The sequence below is a fragment of the Crocodylus porosus genome, unplaced genomic scaffold (assembly GCF_001723895.1).
Source record: "Crocodylus porosus isolate Cpor-Errol unplaced genomic scaffold, CroPor_comp1, whole genome shotgun sequence".
Taxonomy (NCBI): domain Eukaryota; kingdom Metazoa; phylum Chordata; order Crocodylia; family Crocodylidae; genus Crocodylus; species Crocodylus porosus.
The window spans coordinates 1,981,957-2,002,955 of NW_017728904.1; the positions used below are offsets into that span (position 1 = coordinate 1,981,957).

Here is a 20,999-nt window from a genome sequence, read left to right on the forward strand (position 1 = left end):
GAGCCCTTGGTAGTTTTCCCTTCAATTTCCAACCCCCCTTCCCTCTCCCATTAAGGAGACAAGGAGGGCTGGCAGCCGTGCTTATTCAGAGGACAACACTATTGATGGGAGCTAACAGCTATTGATAATGCATTTTTAATAATATTTCTAACAGTCAGGAGGCTCCTGGTCCTGGGTATGACCTGAAGCTGCGCCCTGCCAGGAGCAGGTGGCCTGGTGGGGCTCTCAGTGGCGCGGGAGCCCCCAGGAAATGCCAGGCCAGTGATCACCGCGGTGAAAGGCAGGTCGGGGCGCCTTAACCCCTAGCCCCCACCTACAGTTGGGTTACCCCTTGTTTGGAGGGTCTGGAAGGTGAACCCCAGGAAGAAGAGTGTGAGGCCATAGACTCACAAACCTGACTGACATTTCCCCCTACTGGTCAATGCTGGGGCCAGGACTGGAAGGGTCGAAGGCCCGGGGGCCCACTGCAAGGAACGCCCAAGAGCTGGGGGCCTGGGACTCTAACTGGCCTGGAGGTGGGTCAGGGCTAGTAGCCCAAGGCCGGGGGGGGACCACACCCATGAGGGGGAAGCATCTCAGGGAGCCACGTTTGCTGAGGATTAAGGTGGAATAGGCTGCCTGAAGAGAGGCATACAGGCGGGGTTCAATTAGTAGGATTCTGGGGCCCAGTGTGGGGCCGGTGATGATGAGAACATCGAGATGCCATCAGCAAGGCTCAGGCTGCAGTGTAGGGGAGGAATGGAGCTGCAGATAGCACCCCCTAGCATCGGGGCAGGAAATGGCCAGCCTCCTGCTTAGTTGCATCTATTGATTAATTAACAAGGCGTGGCAGGTGAGAAGGCAGGCAGTTAGTCCAGAAAAAGGTGGGCGGGCCACAGTTAGATTAGCCCTGAGAAGCCCCGTAACAAGGAGCCAGCACAAAAATACTTCTTGGGCATCGCATCCACGAGGAAGAGGACTCCGGAAATCCGGCTAAGAGACACCGCTTTTCTCTTGAGGTCAGAAAGAAGGGGATATGGGAGGGGTTTTTGTCACGGAGCAGGATGGGCCCATCACTGGCAGGGGAGAATTTCTTTCCACAAACACCTTGATACAGACTGCGGGAACTCTTGCACCCAGACAGGTTGGCATGAAAAGTGGAGGTTTATCACTGGATCGATGCCTGTCACATAGACCGCTCCATGAGTTTAACTAAAGCTGGCAGCCCTTTAGCCCCTGGTAACCAGTGAAGACCAAGCTGTATGCTGGACACTTCAGTGCAAATCCCTCTTTTCAGTGCAGAAGCTGTTGTCTGTTACGTTGGTTGTGGGACTTCCTTCTATCTCCTACCAGGGAGTCCCTTTGAGAATTCAAATTTTTAAGCATAGCTTCAGTGTGCGGATGCTTATTTGGGGTCGTGGGGGGTGTTTCAAAAGGAATCGGGACATCCAGACCTTCTGAAGGACACCTGGATTTGAATCCTCTCTGTTCAGTAAATGGCCCCTGGATCTTTCTCCCTTTCACTATTGTAGCACACTAGAAAGGCTGGATGTTGTTCTTTTGCTTCTCCTTTGCCAAGCGATCGGGCATCTTTGGCAGCTTTCTGAGTTCCAGAGTCTCCCAGGTGACACAGTGCTTCACTTTCCACACAAGCAAGGAGGCCAAGCCTGGCTTCAGCTGAGCCCTATCACATAATTACCTGAGTTGGAAAGTCAATTGCACTCAAGACGTACGGAAGAAGGTATGAAATCCTCTTAAGTGACAAGAGGCCACCTTTCCATTTTACATTTCCCCAGTGAAGATTTTTATTAAAAATAGCCATCAGTTGCCCTCTTGAGACTCCTCAAGATTTTGATACAGAATCTTAGTTTAAAGGATGACTCTGGCCCTGCTGTTGGATCTAGCTGATATTAAAGGGACTCCACGTATTGCTTCTTCACCACTGTCCTCTGTAAGGACAGGAAGAAAACCCGGAGAAGTCAATGAATAGATTGTGTTGGGTCAGCCAGCTTTGCTTCAGTGTTTTGTCTGTTATTTAATGGTTTGCCTTGGCTCGGGGCGCAGAACACTTGGAGGACTGTCTGATTGTTTGTTTCCTTTTTTTAGACTCTGGGAAAATGAGAACTTGCTTCCACGGATGGCCAGGCAGGTCAAGGAACCTCTTCCCAAGTATCCTGGCTTCCTTTTCAGGTAAGAGCTGGGTGCTGCTCTGGCTCCGTAGCTTTTATTTTTTTCCTGCCTGTGGGGACTCCATGTCTCCAGGGCTAAGGAGAATTGATACTGTTGTGAGCCCTGCTTTAGAAATAACTCCCCCTCCAAGCACTTGTGATTAAAGGTGCAAGGCACAGTCCCTTGTTTGTGGGCATCAGCTGGGTTTCTGCTTCTACCAGGGGCTGTTCTACTGCTCAGGGCTTAGCCCTTGTCTGTGAAAAATGGGTCCTGGAAAGGAAGGTGAGCAGTGGTTGCTCTGCGTTAAGGAGACCTTGAGCTGGGGAAGATGCTATGTTTGGTTTGGCCAAAGGGAAAAGTCCCCATGTCAGTTCAGTTCTGAAGTTTTGTGGCAGAGCTCTACTGGGAGCGGTCCCAGGGGTGGGGGGTCTGCCTCCTCTCTGCCACTTGCCAAATCTTCCCAGTTCCCTTGGACTCACTTGCCCCTTTCTCCGCTTTGAGTGAAACACATGCAAGTCCAACAAGTAACCCGCTGCTTGACCTGTGTCTGATAGCATCCAGCACTGTCTATGAGCTCCAGAGAAGCACAGCGGGCACAAATCAGCTCCTCCACACTCATCCTACATGTGCTGGAGCAGCAGCAGAAGAAACCAGCGCCAGTAAGTTCTTGTCCTTCCCTCTCCTCTATCTGGAAGGGCTTGTGTGTGATCCTTGCATCTGCCCTCCAACTTGGCCTGTTTCCCACCCCCAGCCACAATGCTTGCCACTTAGCAGTCCCACGGCTTGCAGCAAATGAGCCCTTTGAGATGTCCTTGTCCTGCAGTTGGGGCAGCTGCTGCCTGAGCACCCAGCTTCCCAGCCACCACTGGGATGCGATCCCTCTCCTGTACTGGAGATGCAAGGCTGGGGCTCCCCTGTGGTGCTGGGGCCCTGTGCCATGCTTGGCTGCAGCCAAGGGAAACCTAGAAGGTCACCTGGGCATGGGCAGGATCTGCAAGATCGAAGGGTTTTCCTGAGAGAAAAGCTCAGGCTCTGGAGTGGGAAGGGACTTCTTGCTTGGTCACCAAGTGCTGTGGTGCTCGGAAGCTGCATTTTGCTAAAGACCTGATCTTTTCTGAGTGGAGGCAGCACTGATGCTGCCATTTGTGGGAAGCAGCCAGGGCAGGCAGAGCTGCTTCCCTCCTGGCTGTGCACTTGTGCTTTTGAATACAGTCTAGGTTCCTGTCAGGTCATGGGCATTACTTACCCCTGCACATGGGGACACTTCACAGTGCTTGAGGCTGGATTTCCAAATGTGCCCCAGGCAGGCAGCAGCTGTCAGTGGCGTGGGGACAGCAGCCCAGGAGCCCAACCCTGTCTACATAATGGGAGCTTCTGAGTCTTGGGATGCTTATACTATTACTCAGGACCAACTTCTAGCCAAATGGATGGGACCAACGGATAGAAAAGACAATGGGACAGGAACATGCCCTGCAATTCCCATGTGGCACCATGCCAGGGCTAGCACTCACCCTGATCCCACTGACTGAGAAGTTAGCATGGTGATGTGGGATCAGGGCTGTGGTACTGCTGGGAGCAGAAGTTAATGCCCAACCTCTGCCACACTCAGGATGCAGGAACTTTTGTGTCCGAATCCTGTTTGCAGCCTCTTTGTCTTTCTCAGACGTTCCCATTGAAGGGTCAGAGGATTCGTGTTCTCTGCACGTGTATTAAACCATGTCCTGCCAAGGGTCTGCTGACCAACGTCTGCCAGTCTGGAACTGGAAGCACAGCTGGTAGAGCCTGGCAGCCTTGAATTCCCCCAGGGAAACAACCTTGTGAAAGTGCTGTGCCCATAGAGGAGTTCCCTAGGAAGGACAGGCATCGACCTGAGCCCCAACATCTACTGCTGGTTGCCTTTTCTCCTTCTAGAGTAGTCAGAACCGACTCTGGCTTTGCTTTATTTCCTACATGTAACTTAGTGTTGTGCGGTGTTTCTTTCATGCTTACTTGTGGGTGGGGGCACAGGGCCACGGGAAGACTGTCTGACTACTTGTGTTTTTCTTTTTTCAGACTGTGGCAAAAAAAGATCATGTTTCTAAGGCTTCTAAGTAGCACCAGCTCCTTCCCAGGTATCCTGCTCACACCTTGTCCACTTCCCCTTCCAGCATCCACTCTCTGCCCCTGTGGGACATGGGTGTCTGGGCAAGGTGAACCTCTGGTCTGACCCAGTGAACAGCAGTTCTTCTGTTCTGCGCCATGTTAAATCCTAATCTAAGGTGCTTGGCCCTAAACCCGTGCTACCCAGCTCATGAATCCCAAGTGACATGCTGCCTGTGAAACCATCCCAAGGTGATCTCTGCCCCAGGAAAAGCCAGCTGAAGAGGAGCGCAAGGGCAAAGTATGATGTTGCCCACAGCATAGTGCTCACTGGGTACTGTTGCCCTTGGGTTGCTTAATCCTGGGGACCATAGCCTGAGGCAATTAAAGGCTTCTTAAACCTTACAGAGAAATAAGATTTATATTAAAATAAGTCCAAATGTGCCTTCTAATGACTGAGTGGACACCTGTCCCCAGGATCTCAGTTGAAATATCCTTATGACATGATTCAATTTACGCCCTGTTCACTGAATTCAGTCACTTATTTTTTCTCCACTGGTCTCTGCAAGACCAGATCCAAACTCCACAGAGATCAGTGAAGAGATTCACATTGACTTCCTGGGGCTTCAGTTCCACTTCTTTCCCCAGTCCCAAATGCTCTCCTTGCAAGAAATGGCCCCTGGATCCTCCTCCCTCTCCCTATTGCAGGACCTGATTTGCCATCTTAAGCACTGGATGATGTTCTTTTGCTTCTCCTTTGCTAAGTAATTGGGCTTCCTGGGCAGCTTTCTGGATTCCAAAGTCTCATAGGTAACAATGTGCTTCACTTTCCAAGCAAGCAAAGAGTCCAAGCCCAGCTCTAGCCAGGCACCATCAGTGAAAACCCACACTGGGAAAGCCAAGGAGAATGCAGCCCTACTGAGGATGGTAAGCAATGATCTTAGCAGCAATATCACTATTACATTTAACGTTTCGCCAGTGAAGATGTTCAAGTACCGGACAGTTGCCCTCTTCAGAATCCTGAAGGTTTTAATACTCAATTTTAGTTTAAAGGATGACTCTGACCCTCCTATTGAATCTGGCCAATGCTAAAGTGTTTCCAAGCATGGTTTCTTCTCCATTGTCTTGTGTAAAGACAGGTAAAAGCGTGAAGAAGCCAATGAATTGATAACCTTGGGTTTGGCAGCTTTGCTTTAGTTTTTTGTCTGTTACTTAATGCTTTGCTTTGTTTTGTTTTGGCTGTGGGAAAAGACCCCTTGAAAGGCCTTCTGACTACTTGCATTTTCTTTTTTCAGGCTCTGGGAAAACATGAGCCTGCTTCCAGGGATGACCAACCATCTCAAGCAATTCCTTCCCAGGTACCCTGGTTTTCTTTTCAGGGGACAGCTGAACACAGCTCTGGCTTAGTAGATAATATCTCTTTCTCCCTGTGGGGACTCCAGGTCCCCAGGCCTAAGGAGAGTCCATAGCGTTGTGAGCTCTGCTTGAAAATTACTCCCCGTTTAAGCACATGTGATTAAGAGTGCAAGGCGCAGTCCCTTGTTTCTGGGTGTCAGCTGGCTTCCTGCCTCTATCAGGGCTGTTCTCCTGTTCAGGCCTTAGCCTTGACTTTTGGGAATGGGTCCTGGAAAGGAAGCTGAGCAGTTGCTCTGAGTTAGGGAGACTTTGAGCTGGAGAAGACACTATGGTCGGTTTGGCCTAAGGGAAAGGTCCCCGTGTCAGTTCATTTCTAAAATTTTGTGGCATAGCTCTGCTGGGAGCGGTCCCAGGGGTGGGGGATCTGCCTCCTCTCTGCCACTTGGCAAATGTTCCCCTTCCCTTGGACTTGCTTCCCCCTTTCTCCGCTTTGAGAGAGAAATGCATGCAAGTCCAACAAATAACCCAGTGCTTGACCTGTGTCTGATAGCAACCAGCACTGCCTGCAAGCCGGTGAGCAGCCCGGAAGGCACAAATCAGCTCTGCGACACCTGCCCAACAGAAGCAGATGCAGGAGCAGGAGACACATGCTGGTAAGTTCATGTCCTTCCTTCACCTGCATCTGAAGGGCGTGTGTGTGATCCTTGTGTGTGCCCCCAGACTATGCCTGGGTTCCTCACCAGCAACACCCCTTGGTGCTTCCCGCTGGAGTGTGCGTGTGTGTGCGCGACCTCTCCTGTGCTGGAAGCTGCAGGACTGGGGCTCCCCTGCCCTGCTGGGGACCTGGGCTAAGCTCAGGGGGGAACTAAGGCAGAACCAGGTCACTTGGCCCTGAACAGAATCTGCAAGCTTAAGGGGTTTCCCTTGGGGGGGGTGGGGGGGGAAGAGGGGATCTCCAGGCCTGGAGGTGGAGGAACCCCTTGCTTGGTCAGCAACCACCTGAGTTTGTGGAAAGTGCCTTTTGCTTATGGTCTTGATATTTTTCAGAGCGCACAGAACAAGGAAGCTGCCATGTCTGGGAAGCAGCCAGGGCAAGCAGAGGTGAGTAACCTTCTCAGATGTCCACTTGTGTCTTTGAATGCAGTCTAGGATTCCTTCAGGCCACTACCCACGGGGACACTTCACGCTGCTTAAGGCTGCATTTCTAACATGTGCCCTTGGCAGGCAGCAACTTTCAGTGCTGGGGGAAATGCAACCTATGGGGCCCACCCTTTCTCCCTGATGGCAGTTTCTGACTCTTGGGATGCTTATAGTATCCCAAGTATCAACTTCCAGCCAAATGGATGGGATGGACAGATAGACGAAGTGATGGAAATGCAACGTGCCCTCCAGTGCCCATCTGGAACCAATCCAGTGCTATCACTCACCCTAGTCCCACTGCCAGGGAAGCCAACCATGTGATGTCGAATCAGACCTTTGGTTCTGCTGGAAACAGGTTTATGCCCCAGCCTCCCCCAGATTCACAATGCAGGAAGCTCTATGCATGAATCTCCCTTTGCAGCCTCTTTGCCTTTCTCACAGGCTCCCACTGAGATGATTCATGTCCTGTACACACATATATAAAAACCCGTCCTGCCTAGAGACTATTGGCCAGAGTCTGCAGGCCTGGATCCTGCAAGCTAAGGTGGTACAGCAAGGCAGCCTCGACAGGTAGGCAAAACTCCTGAGCAACTAGGAGACTTCTGTGAGCTGTTTATCATACAGCTGGAACAGAAATCCTAAAGCTCCTGTGGAAATGTTCTTCAGGTAGGAGCTCCTGTATCGTTCCATCTTTCCCAGTTGCATCCCTTGAGACGGGAAGTGCTGGGTTGGTGCACAGTCTTCTCTTACCCCAGTCCTAACACAGCGGGGCTCCAAGGCACCTATTATACTTCACAGCCCTGTGAGTAACATCATGTTCAACTTTCTAGACAGGAAGAACTTGGGATCCTTGTCAACCTGGACCCAATGAGAAGGGGAGGATCCAGTATCTCCTGGAGTCACTGGAAAAGGTATCACGTCTCTTAGTGCTAACTGCTTTTCCAATTCTGCACTCCAGCAATGGCCCATGTGGTAAGAACGTATTCGAAATTGCCCTTTCGTGTACTGGGCTGGAACATCTTTACATGGCATTTCGGCTTCCAGGGAACTGAATTAGCTTGATACCACTCAGATTTTTCTTTCTCTTCACAAAGTCAGGAGAGACAGGCAGGTGAGGGTGTTATGTCTTGGGACATGTCTTGAGGGTGTTCTGCCTGGTGACCTTGATTGTGCTGTGCCAGTACTCCTGCTGGGACCATAGCCAAAGGTTCCTGTCTAGAGGGACTTACCCATCTGCTCAGGGTCAGACTGACACATTTTGGGGTCAGGAAGGAGTTTTACCCCGTGCTCAGATGGCTGTGAACTGTCAGGGTGGCGGGTTCCTTCCTTCCTCTGTAGCGGGAAGTCTGACTTGTACCCACTATCTCTTGAGTATATATTGAACATTTCACAGAAGATACTGTGGACTCGTTCAAGAAACGTTTGGATGCCTATCTTGCTGGGATCCTGTGTCGCCAGCCGACTTCCTGCTCCTGGGGCAGGGGGCTGGACTTGATGATCTTCAAGGTCCCTTCCAGCCCCAGTGTCTATGAAGTAGGGGTGCGCCTTCAGGGCCGATACCGATAGTCAGGTGTTTGTTTTCAAGGAGGCATGTTGGCCGATAAGGCTGCCTCCAGCTGCTCTGCATGTTGAGAGGGACGGAGAATAAGGGAAGATCAACCCGCCCCTCCCCACCGGGTCAGGCGGATTTTCCTTATATCGGTGCAAATCCGATATGGGACCAACGTATGGTGCAGCTGCAGCCCCGAGCAGGAGAAAGGCCGGACGAGCCGGGGCCAGCACCGCCCCAGGACCAAAATACGACACCCGTGTGTGTATGGGGGGGGGGTGATTGCGGGGTGCCCTACCCGGGGTGCCGCAGCCGAGGGGGGGCCCCGAGTTGCAGGCGGCGGCAGAGCCCCGGGCACGGCTGATGGCGCACGCGGCTGAGGAGCCCGGTTTCGTCCTTGGCGCCGCGTGACGTAGCACCGGTGTTGTGACAACTCACGCTGTTGCCTCCGCGTCGGAAAGGAATCCCCCCGACCCTGCCAGCCCTGCCGAGGACCCCCGGCACCCCGCACGCGGGCAGGGGCTGGTTCATCCTAGGAGGGTCCCCTAGCGCGCGGAACGGGGTGGGAGCTGGTGCTGCGGCTGGTCCCTCCGCCTCAGGGCCGGTGGCGCGGATCCCTCCGCGCCCGGGGCGGAGCCTCCGGGCACTTCCGGGTCCGCCATCTTGTCTCCCGCCCTGCGGCGCTGCGGGGGGTGGCGCCCCGGGCCCGGCCTGGCGCCCAGGTGAGAGGAGCCCGCGGGCCGCCGGGGGGCACGGGCCGCCGGGGACCCCAACCTGGGACTGGTGGGTGTGGAGTCCGGCTTGGAGCCGGGGGGCGCAGGCAGACGAGACGAGGTCCCGTCGCTGATCCGTGCCCGGGTCCCGCTGGAGCGAAGGGGCTGCCACGCGCCCCACGTGGCGAGAGCCGAGTCTAATCCCCGGGAGACACTGACAGCATTTTTAAAAATCCCCGGGCTACGAGCAGCTCAGGTGCGGGGGGTTTCGTGCTGTGCTGGTGCCAGCCCCAGGTTTGGGGGCGAAGCGCGCGCTGGCCGGGTCGCAAGCGTGTGCTCAGTCAGACGAGCTGGGTGCCTGGCACCGACACGCGCGTGGGCACGTCCTGGGCCCCCGTCCAGTGCAAGCGCGCGGCTGTTTTGTGTCGCATTGCGCGGAGAGGGAGGATGGAAGCCAGGACGCAGGCTTGCGGATCCCTTTACAGGTTGGGCCGTGTGAGTGGGAGCTGGTTTCAAAGCAGAGGGGTTTTTTTCCCCCTCCCTTTTTTTTACATGTTGGATTTCACGAGTGTCAGGTCATTGTGGCAACGGAATAAAATGATTCAGCTCCTGCCTTCTTATAATTCACGTTGCGGACAGCGGCGCTTGTAGGAAAGTTAGAGGCTTTAAAACAATGTGGCGTGCCAGTTTACAAGTGTCAGGTATCTGGGTTGGAGCCGTATTGGTCTAGAGGGGGGGTGGGGAAGCAATCAGGACTCCGGGTGGAGGTGATATCTTTTATTAAACCAACTAGATTTTTGCAACAACAACAAAAATCTTTAATTGCAAGCTTTCAGGCACAAATGCGCCTCTGCAGACATCAGAGAAAAGATTCATAGGTGCTGGGGTGTGAAGGGACCTCAACAGATCATCGAGTCCAACCCGATTGTAAAAATTGTAAAATGAAAGTTTGTATTTCATAGGAGAGTTGAAGGGGTGATAAAATGCCCTGTTTGGAAAAGTTCACTTTATATGCAGATTAGGCTCACAGAAAAGTTGGAATAGTCTGTTTACCTCAAAAGCTTGGAAGTAAAGAATTTTTTTGTTTTGTTTTTGCAAAAATCTAGTTGGATATCGCCTCTACCAAAAGTCCTGCTTTGATTTTGCAAGTGGAAATTTGACACTGTCAGTATTGCCGGATGAAAGCGTATGTGCGTGTGTGTCTGCGTGCACCAAATTGTTAATTGAAGTGTAACGTTTTGTTATGCAGCTTTCCTTCCATTCATTCAAATTATTTTTAACACTTGAAATTAAGAAAACAGTATTGCACTTAGGACCTGCCTAGGTCCTTGTGGAGTTGCAGACAAGCAGTTGACCTATAGCCGTTTGAACATTGCACATAAATTAATTTCTAGGCTTGAAGTCCGTATTTTAATAGGAATGAAATTCCATTGTATATATGTCATGGACATGAGTGTTGTATTTCAGTCTACCTTATTACCATATTTATAATTTTATAATACAGTTTTAAAAAATAGAAGCATTGTTTCTTGGTAGATTTAATAAAAGTCTGGGGACTTCAGAATTATGGGACTTCAGAATTATATTTCCACTTCTAATACAGACTGCCTTTATGATCATGAACAAGTCATTTGAGTTATAAAGTTCCCTTTGTTCTCTGTGAACTAAGGGCAAAATCACTGGCACCTGCATGTGGGGCAGAGGGTGGTTGTGAAGCTCGAATAATGGCTGCAAAATGATTTGAAAATAAAAATTGTTGCATGCTGTCGTTACTGGTTAATGATGTAATTGTCCTTACAGGTCTGATCCTGGAATCAGATCCTTATCGGCAAACTGCATGTCTACATAGCTGCCCTCAGTTAAATGGGGTTGCGTGTCAACATTCTCAGCTGATTCAGTTTCAGGATCAGGCCTGTATTTTTGCATTCCCATCATGCTTCAAAAATGAAATATATTTAAGTACTTAAAGCATTAAGTAATATTTACTGTGTTGGTCACAGCTGCCCATTGAAAATCCATGCCCCGGGTCTGGTGGATGTTGTTTTAATCATACCATGCATTTTAAAATATTTGCTTGTCTTTTTTTAAACAGCTTTCTGAAAATATCTGTTCCCATGTATAAAAATGTCGTTAGTGGATCTAGGGAAGAGGTTGCTAGAAGCAGCTCGCAAAGGACAGGATGATGAAGTGAGGACATTGATGGCCAACGGTGCTCCTTTCACCACTGATTGGGTATGTTTTGAGCAAAAAAGGCCCTCTTCTCTGGTATAGAACGGAGGTCCTGGGTGGCAGTGTGATAGCAGGTGGCAGAATCTGTAGTTGCCTTTTAGATACACTTTCAAAATACCATTTGAAGACCAAGCTGATGAATAACTGCATTTTATCGCTGACAGATTCAAAGTACTTTCTAGTCATATGATAATAAATGACTGTTTATAGAGTTCTGGGCCCTGATCCTGCAAGCTGATCATCATGGAATGACCTGTTTCCTAAGTAAGGCTCATGTGCTGAGCTTTGCAATTGGAATAGTTCTGCTAAACTCTGTGGGGCTTCTTGTGGGTAGTAGAGTATGTGAATAAATGTTTGCAAAAATGGGGCTAATCATGACATTGCCTTCTTCGTAAATGACCGGTTTGGGTCCTTTGTTCTTGGGGGAAAGTGCCAAAATAATTCCTTTAAAAATGCTTTTTAAGATAACATTTTGTCAGCATATTTCAGAATATAGTTACCTGACAATACAAAGAAGGCAGTGACCTGCTGTGGTCAGAGAGTGCAAGTGGGATTTAGAGCTGGTATAAATGGACAGGTAGTGAGCTTTTTAATTCTTATGGTAACACAGAATTATTTGAAATGAAGCATCTTTAAATATTAGACAGATTTTTAGACCAATAATGAATTGATAACTAACCTAATGTTAACATCTGCTTATGTGACTACTGTCTAATTTATGTGCATTTAGTCCCATACAGTGCAGGCACTTGGTGTGTTAAGTCAGATTTCCAAAACTGAACACAATAGTCACTGAAATACTTGGAGGAAGTAGTTAAATGTGAAGGACAGCTGGGAATTGTTTAGGAATGCTTTGTGAGGTCCAGAAAACCCCTGCAGTTTTACAGTTTTGGGGAAAAGTTTTCTGTTTAAAAAATAATCAGTCTGTTTAAGAAAGGTGAACAAACAGACTTCTAGCAATATTTTAAATCTTACCCTATCTAATATTGGTAAAATTCTTGATCATAATGTAGAAAACGTTAAAAGCATTCAAGACATCTTTCAGAACACAGAACAGGAATGAGGGTAATGTTTTTCACTGTAATACGAATAAAACAAGTGTCACAGCAGATAAAGAGTACATTTGTTCCCAAAATAGCAGATGGCAAATACATAAATATATTCACAGGTAAAGAGCTTAATAGTTTACCGAAGAAATATCTTTTGCCTTTTTAAGTAAAAAGGTCAGGTGCATCTTTTTCTTTTACAGAATTAGTTAGTTGCAGTTTCTTAAAAGTGCTTATGTGTTCATTATAATTAATATATGCTTCATGGACTGCTTTGAGCAGAGAGTAACTTTGTCTTCTTAAATCACTTTTAGCTTGGAACGTCACCTCTTCATCTTGCTGCTCAGTATGGCCACTACTCAACAGCAGAAGTGCTGCTCCGCGCTGGTGTTAGTAGAGATGCTCGAACCAAGGTAGACAGGACACCTCTGCATATGGCTGCAGCTGATGGACACACGCACATCGTAGAACTACTAATTAGGGTAAATGACATATCATGGGTAAAACAATATGGAACACAAATCTAATAGTAAACATTATTGTACTACTTGATCAACCTTCTTTTTAAAAAAGTTATGAGGCCATTAGTGCTTGCTTAGATATCTTGGTGATAGAAGACTGCCCCTTTTTTCATATGATTTTAAAATTCTTCTTTAAATTTTTCAGTGCAATTACAGTTTATATACTGAAACATAACAACCATGCAGTTGGCACACTGGCTGAAGTGGGTGTCGTGTCAGTCATTACTTCACTTCTGCCTCAGGTCAGACAGGTTACCTTGAGGTTCAGCCTCGAATAAGCTGAAACAGGTCCCTCTCTGGAGTCATCCTAAATAGACACTTATTGAGGAAAAAGGGAAGTGCATCACTTAGATTAAGTTAATAGTGTCCTTTTAATGTCCATTTGCACTTGTGATCGTAAGCAAAACATTTCAACTAATTCCAAGGATGAATATGAGGAAAATTGGTACCAAAACAAAGCCTCTGAGTCCTTTGGTGTTGTGTGTCTGAATTTGTTAATGCTTTTCTTTAGCCTGTTTTTCTAGAATCATGGAATGTTACTACTCTAACAGTACACTAAATAAATGCTTTGATTTCTCTCAGAACGGTGCAGATGTAAATGCCAGGGACATGCTGAAGATGACTGCCTTGCACTGGGCAACGGAACACAACCATCAAGATGTTGTAGAGTTGCTGATAAAATATGGAGCGGATGTTCATGCTTTCAGCAAGTTTGATAAATCAGCCTTTGATATAGCTCTGGACAAAAACAATCCAGAGACTCTGGTAATGCTGCAGGTGGGTGAAGGAAGAATACTGTTACCTGCCTGTAGCACAGTGCAGTAGAATAAGAAGAAGTATTTCTTACAGAAGTTTCTCTTTGACATACTTGAATAAAAAATGAATGCTAGCTTGTATAAAAGATTGCCTTATCAACCAGGTGTTAAATTCTTAGAGTAATAAGTTTTAAGCATTAGTTCTGTAGTAACTGATTGGCACCGCATCATGTGTAAGCAGTGAAATACTCCTGAATTTGTGGCATGGACCTTTTTTGTAGATTTTAATAAGCCTGCTTCAAGGAATGAAAATTAATATTCACTTTCTTAGGTTGATTGTTTGATTAGTAAAGGTCTTTAGAAAGCAGGCCTGACTGTCTACTGCTTGTATGTAGCACAGTGACCTACACCGCTCCTTTGTTTTTGCCTCACACTGTTGCAAACTGGTGTGACAAAATTGGGTCCTCAAAAGTACTCGAAGGGACACACAATATTTATGGTGTTGGAGATGAGATTAGAACCTGTACCTTATTCATCCTGTTCTTTAGGAGGCAATGCAGAATCGGGTAAACTCAAATCTGGACAGATCAAATCCCATCACAAGCACAGTGACTGTTTCCTCACCATTCATCCTTACTTCAGGGGAAGTTCTCAATCTTGCCAGCCTCGTTTCTTCAGCAAACACCAAAACAACCTCAGGTAGGCTGTTGTGAATACATAGGGGAAAAGTTTCCTTTGATTGTTGTTGGTATACCAGGTGTTTAGAGAGATGCATCCCTTAGTTCAGCTGCCTCAGGAGTAGAGAACACACAGTCCAAGTTACTAGGCAAAGAGTTGTAAATAAAGTGGGGTGCACCAAAACTAAAATTAAGAGTTATATTCTGCCCTATCCATAAAACTTTAGGATGACAGTCAAAAACAACTCACAGGATGAGAGAGAAATACCTGTACTAGCCAAAAATATACTATATTTGTAGGAGGGGATGAGCCTGCTCTTCAGCTGGTGCAGATGCATGTAGCTCGCTTTCAGCAGAGCTGTCCTGTTTACGCCAGTCGAAGAGCTGGTCCAGTGTATTATAAGCAAGAAACTAAAATGGTTATAGCCCAAGAACTAGAAAAACTTGACATTTAATTAGTTTACCATTCCAAAAAAAATGCAGTTCGGCCACGTGTACGTAATCCTTATATTTATGCAGGAGTCAATATCTTGCTTAATTGGTTATCTACAAAAGTAAAATGAGTGTTGTATATTTAAATGTCAAACAAGAAAAAAGATGGGAAATCCTTCTAGAAGAAAAAAATATTGGGTCCGCAAACCAGTAGCATGTATTATATTTTTTGTCCAATTAAAGATGAGAGAGAAAAATAGGAGATCTAGTTATTTCTGTCTCCCTTAGTTAGAAAAAAAGTCATTTAATCCTGAATATAAATTCTTATAAGCCTCTGAATTTTTTTTTTGTACTTTGAAGTCCAGACCACTGTTTCTTTTCAGTCAGATGGAGGCCACTAAATACAAAGATTATGAAGGGCTTTACTCTGCAAACCCTTCTGCATGTGTTTTTTTAAGTTAGCGGGGCATGAATGTTTGCTTTAGCTGAGTGGGGCAACAGTGCAAATGTTCATGTTGATATTTCTGTTTTCAGTTCTGCAGCCAGAGCTACACAGGTGATCTCTGTGCCTGTTGCATGGCCCTGCTGATTTCAGCGGGTCTGTGAACACGTGCTTGTAGAAACTTGTCCTCTGATTTATTCATTTAATACATTTGACAAATTCCATCCCTTTTAAAAAAAAAAAAAAAAACCTGAAATTCTGAGCAGAAACATTTGTATTATATACCATGTGGCTAATGCCATGCTTTCTCAGCAGCGTCTCAAAGCAAGAACATTCCTGTATTGTGTACAGGCATAAGACTGGAAAGGGACTCCTGAACTCTTGATATCAGACATATAAATAATTCCTTTCATTATCTTATCACACTGAGTCTTGAAACTACTTAAAATGTTTGCCTCCTGCTCTTGGAAGACTGCTTATGAGCCTCATTCCTCAAATAGTCAAAACTTTCTAATTTCCACTCTAAATCTATTCATAGTTGTTTGTTTTATGCTGGCATTTTCCTTTAGTTTATACCAGTGGTGCTCAACTTCTTGCCTACGTGCCAGATCTAGCCTGCAGAATCAGATAATGTGGCCCCGCAGGTTATGTGCTAACCACACATGGAATTTGCCTCACAGACCAACCCCATGCCACTCATCTGGTCTGCAAGCTCATACAGTTGGGTGCTATTGATTTTAAATGCTTCTCTCCCCACGGTATTCATCCTCTGAAGAATTAGTAAAGAGTGGTGTCAGCTCCTCTTGGCCTTCATTTTGGTAGACTAAGAAACCCAGGCACCTTGTCTCCACTCCCCAGAAAGGCTCTCTTCTCCTCCCCTGCCTGCGTTCCAGTTTGAATTCACCTTTTTTAACTGGAATAATGCACAGTATTCAAAATGAGGGCCGTGTACAATGGCCTTATTACTTCTCCATGTCTCCTAGAAGTACTTCACCTGGTGTATCCTAGGCATATTGACATTTTGTATAGCCATACGGTGTTGATGGATCATAGATTTCTTGTGATCTACTAACTCAGCCAGGTCTTCTGCTCACTTGTTTCCAACAGCAAGTTAGTGCTAACATTAAAAAAGATGGGGAAAAATCCATTAAAGAGATGGTCTTTCCTGTTTTTTGCTCTCAGCTTGATGACATAAGCATTTTCCCTTATCCCCACAGGAGGGCACTAGTGACTCTGTTTTCAGCCCAAAAAATATTTTTGCTTTTTTTTTTCCTCACTGGTTAAGGCATTCTTATTTAACTTATTACTCTTAGATCATCACATTTTTCCCTTTAAATCTCATAAGGAAAAATAGCTTGCCAGGAGATGCTTGATAAGCATCTAAAAATAGTTCAGTGAGCCTAAAATTTGGCCTCATCTATTTATATTTCTTGTCATTCCCATTATCTCAGTCCTTTTTAAATCGGGTATTACTGTGGTCAGTAAAAGGAAGAGGCTAATTTGTGTTGCTTCAACAAATTGGCAGCTGCATTCCAGTAACTTGAAAGGCCTAGTGCTAATAGTCCTTGCAGCAGTTCTGTTTTTATTACATTTCAAGCAGGAAAACCCCTACTCCACACTGAGCTGAATTGCTTGAGTTGGCATCCAGACCGTATGTTGAAATTGTGAAACAAAAATTTGGGGGGATGGATTTGCTTGTATTGTTCAAGCTGCTTTGGATTACTGAACAGCAAGTATCAAAGTAGGAATTTTGGAAACTGGCATAGCCAGGACATGACATATAGCAGTCACTTTGGCATAATGCAAAAGTGTTTATGCTGTGCATGAGTGTCATGTCCAGGCTGAAATAAACTCCCTCCAGAGGTGGTGCAGTCACCTATGCTGGAGGTTTTCAAGAGGAGACTAGACAGTCACCTCGCTGGGGTTGCTTAACCCCAGTTGTCATCCTGCCTAGGGTGGGCGTGCTGGAGCTGATGATCTGCAAGGTCCCTTCCAGCCTCTAACAATCTATGAATCATGGAATTGGAGAAAATTAGGGTTGGAAGGGACCTTAGGAAGTCTAGTCCAACCCTGTTGCTCAAAGCAGAACCAGCCCCAACTATGTCCTTCCAGCCAAGGCCTTGTCTACCTGGGCTTTAAAAGTCTCTAAGGATGAAGATCCCCTCCCACCTCTCTGGGTAGCCTGTTCCAGTGCTTTACTACCTTCCTGATGAGATATTTTTTTTCCTAATATCCAACCTCAACTTCCCTTGCTGCAACTGGAGGCCATTGCTCCTTGTTCTGTCATCTGCCCCCACTGAGAACAATCCAGCTGCATCCTCTCTGGGACCACCCTGCAGGGAGCTGAAGGCTGCTATCAAATCCCACCTCCATCTTTCCTTCTCCAAACTAAATAAGAGTACTGAAGCTCAACTGTGTTTATGTGAGGCTCTTCATTTTGATCATGCAACGTGGAATGGGTTTTGAAGACATTGTTCACAACTGTTCAGAATGAAAACTCAGTGAGGTGCCAACTTAGAGTTTGGTAGCCCAATAAACTATTATATGGCCTGTTATAAGTCTCTACAACAGTAAAATAGTCCACCTTGCATCAGTTCATTACTGTGAATTCCTTGGAACTTGTTCCTAGTAACATGCATTTAAATCCAGTAAAATGAGCAGTAGGTGCAAGATATGTATTTCAGGTGTTTTAAGAATAGTATGTTTGGACTGTTTTAGCTCTTGAAGTGATGATGCTGAGTATGTATTACATGCTGGAAAACTTTTTTTTTTCATTTGAGCAGTGTGGTTTGCTTTCACAGTTCCTGTTGCATTGATTTAAGGGTAAAACATGCTTCTACTGAAAATATCCTTCAGTTTACCTTTATCTCTTCCAAACAGGCGATTCCCATATATCTACAGTGCAATTTTCAAACTCAACAACCTCAGTACTTGCTACCCTTGCTGCACTAGCTGAAGCATCTGCACCCCTTTCCAGTTCAAACAGAGCTACAAGTAGGTGAAATGAATCTGACATTCATATAAACTTATTTAATCCCTAGCAGGTAGCTTGCAAGAAATCTCAAGGAAATCAGGTTAAGTGCAGCTTGTAAATGAATTCACCATAACTAGAGAGAGATGCTAAATGGTGACATTTGACAGTGTCTGTGAGACTATTAGATTCACGTGTTATCGCAGCTCATGCTTATTTTATTTTACTACCATAGCTGCCTGTGTTTTATCTCTCCCTGTCCAGCTTCAGATCTATGAAACAGCTTGCTTGGAGTGTTGTGTCCCAGATTTCATAGTTTATGCATTTTCTTGACTTCAAATAAAATGTTGGCTTTATAACCATCATTTTGGATGTCATAAGACCTTGGTAGAATGTGCGTTCTGTTAATGTTTTATTTTGGAAAGTCCTTTTGCAACATTTTTACAATGTGTAGCTTGTGAAAGCTAGCAGCTGACTTTATTTTGATCAATTTAAGGTTTTTTTAATAAGCCTTAAGTAATATCTTTTTAACACTTTTTTTTCCAAAAATGGAATATTTCTTAATCTTTAGTCTGAAGATAAACTCTAGCAGCACCTTCCCCACTCCCACGTAATAATTTTCTATTTCAGATAATGTGTTATACTAACTGCTCTCCACCTTTGGCTACTTTATAAAGGTATGTGAATGAGGTCAGATACCCCTCTCTTTCTTACATTAGCATCCTACCCACAGAATGGGACATGTCTGAGGAGTCCTAATTTCCTTAATATTTGCATGAGCTGTCTAGAGTTTTATGTAAAAGTATCCAAATAGCCAAACAGGCTTTCAGATGTCATCCAGGTGAACTAAAAAGTATTCTCATTGGTTTGGTTGTGCTTAAATACATGAGCAGTAGTGCTGTGCAAAATTTCGTCACTAGTTTTGTTTTGATGCTGTTTTGACCTTTTTGAGATTGAAACAGCCTCAAAATGAAACAAGGCAAGTCGAAATGTTTCACCGTTTCAACACTGTTTCGCCCATAAGCTATAATGCGGAAGGTCAAAACAGCCTATAACTTTGTCATTTTTGGGCATATTTGGACAAAACTTACAGAAACGGTAGCCCCTTCTGAGGGCATAAACCGTGCCAAGTTTCAGGAAGATAGGTGCATGGGGGTTGGAGAAACTGCACCCCAAAATCTTGTCATATGTATGTGTTAAGCCACAGCAGAATCAAAACTGCAGGCTTTCTAGCTCCTGCTGAGGCCTCAAAGTCTGCCAAGTTTCAAGGAGATAAGGGCTTGGGGGAAACTGCACCTCAGGTTGTGGACAAGCAAAACTCGTGACGTGGGTGACATTGTGTGTTAAGGCACAGCAGGGTGAAAGCTGCAAGGATGGTAGCCCCTGCTGTGGCCACAAAGCCTGCCAGCTGTCAGGGAGATGGAGTGCAGGGCCCCAAAACCCTTGCACCTTAGTTGCTGACTGGCAAAACTTGTGACATAGATGATCCTCAGTGTGTTAAGGCGCAGCGGGCTGAAAACTGCAGGGGTGATGGCCCCTGCTCAGGCTGCGAAGCCTGCCAGCTATCAAGGAGATCGGTGCAGGGGGGTTCTGGGGCCCTGCACCCCTAGCTGCTGATAGACAAAACTCGTGACACGGGTGCTTGTGCAGCTGACTGTGTCTGTCTTGGGGCAGTGGATTGTCTGTATTGATTATTTCCTCTCCTTAGTCCTAGTTTTGTAGGTGTTAATTCATGCTCTTTAAGTCGTTATATCATAGCTAGGTCCTGTGTATTGAGCTGGTCCTTGAGTGAATCATGATTGATTGGTAACACAGTGACTTAGTGCCTTAACACACACAGGGTCATCTATATCACAAGTTTTGCCTGTCAGGAGCTTGAGGTGCAGTTCCCCCCCAGACCCCTGCATCTATCACCTTAAAATTTGGCAGGCTTTGTGGGTTCACCAGGGGCTACCACCCCTGCAGTTTTGACCCAGCTGTGGCTTAACACATACATATGACATGAGTTTTGCTTTCAAGATTTTGGGGTGCAGTTTTCCCGAACCTCCTGCACTGATCTCCTTAAAACATGGCAGGCTCTGTGGCCTCAGCAGGAGCTGGCATCCCTGCAGTTTTGACCCCACTGTGTATTAACACATACACATGGTGTGAGTTTTGCTCTCAAGATTATGAGGTAGTTTCTCTGAACCCCCTGCACCTATCTTCCTAAAACTTGGCACGCATCATTCCCTCAGAAGGGGCTACCATTCCTGAAAGTTTCATCCAAATCTGGCCAGAAATGACAAAGTTGTAGCCTGTTTCGACCTTCCCCATTATATCCTATGGGCAAAGCATTGAAACAGGGTCCAAACAGCAAAATGTTTCGATGGAACGAAATGGAACAGCTGTTTCAATTTGAAACAGAAGTTGAAACGAAACACATGTTCTGTCGAAATGCTGGTCGAAATGAAACGCTTCCATTTTGCACAGCCCTAATGAGCAAGTTTCAGGCTGTGTATGTGCAGAATGTTTGCATTTGTTCCTCTTCTGAGCTGCTTATTCACATTTGTGCCAGTGCTCTAAATTAAGGTGTGAAAAGCAAATGTGGGTTTTTTTTGTTTTTTTACCATCATAAAGCTGTTTTGGTTCTTTTATTAGTAATGCTTTGTCTACGTGTGCAGATACTTCAGTATATGGATTATGCTTAGGCTTGGCAGAATTCAGTTTCTCTTTTTTTAATCATTTTGACTGAAAATATCTATGTTTATTTTTAAGCATTTATTTCAATTTTGATCTTTTTTGGGGGTCTTTTTTTTTAATTTTCAGGGTTGCACAAAACTAGGAGTGTGGGCAGCAGACAATTTATTAATAACACTATACTGTTAAAAGCTATATAAAATCACATGTCCAAATGTAAAAAAGTAAATATCCATAAATCAGTAAATCATACCTGCTTTAAATC

At 46.0% G+C, this 20,999-nt stretch overlaps 1 protein-coding gene across 1 annotated transcript in view; it reads left to right on the forward strand.

Annotated features, from left to right (window-relative positions):
- The first annotated feature begins 8,913 nt into the window (after positions 1 to 8,913).
- Positions 8,914 to 20,999, forward strand: part of GABPB2 (GA binding protein transcription factor beta subunit 2) — a 16,846-nt gene continuing 4,760 nt past the window's right edge. Inside the window, exons 1-6 of the mRNA XM_019556900.1 lie at positions 8,914 to 8,994; positions 11,078 to 11,217; positions 12,575 to 12,742; positions 13,364 to 13,558; positions 14,085 to 14,235; positions 17,968 to 18,081. Coding sequence (XP_019412445.1) covers positions 11,110 to 11,217; positions 12,575 to 12,742; positions 13,364 to 13,558; positions 14,085 to 14,235; positions 17,968 to 18,081 — 736 coding nt within the window. The 5' untranslated portion in view covers positions 8,914 to 8,994; positions 11,078 to 11,109. The remainder of the gene's footprint in view (positions 8,995 to 11,077; positions 11,218 to 12,574; positions 12,743 to 13,363; positions 13,559 to 14,084; positions 14,236 to 17,967; positions 18,082 to 20,999) is intronic.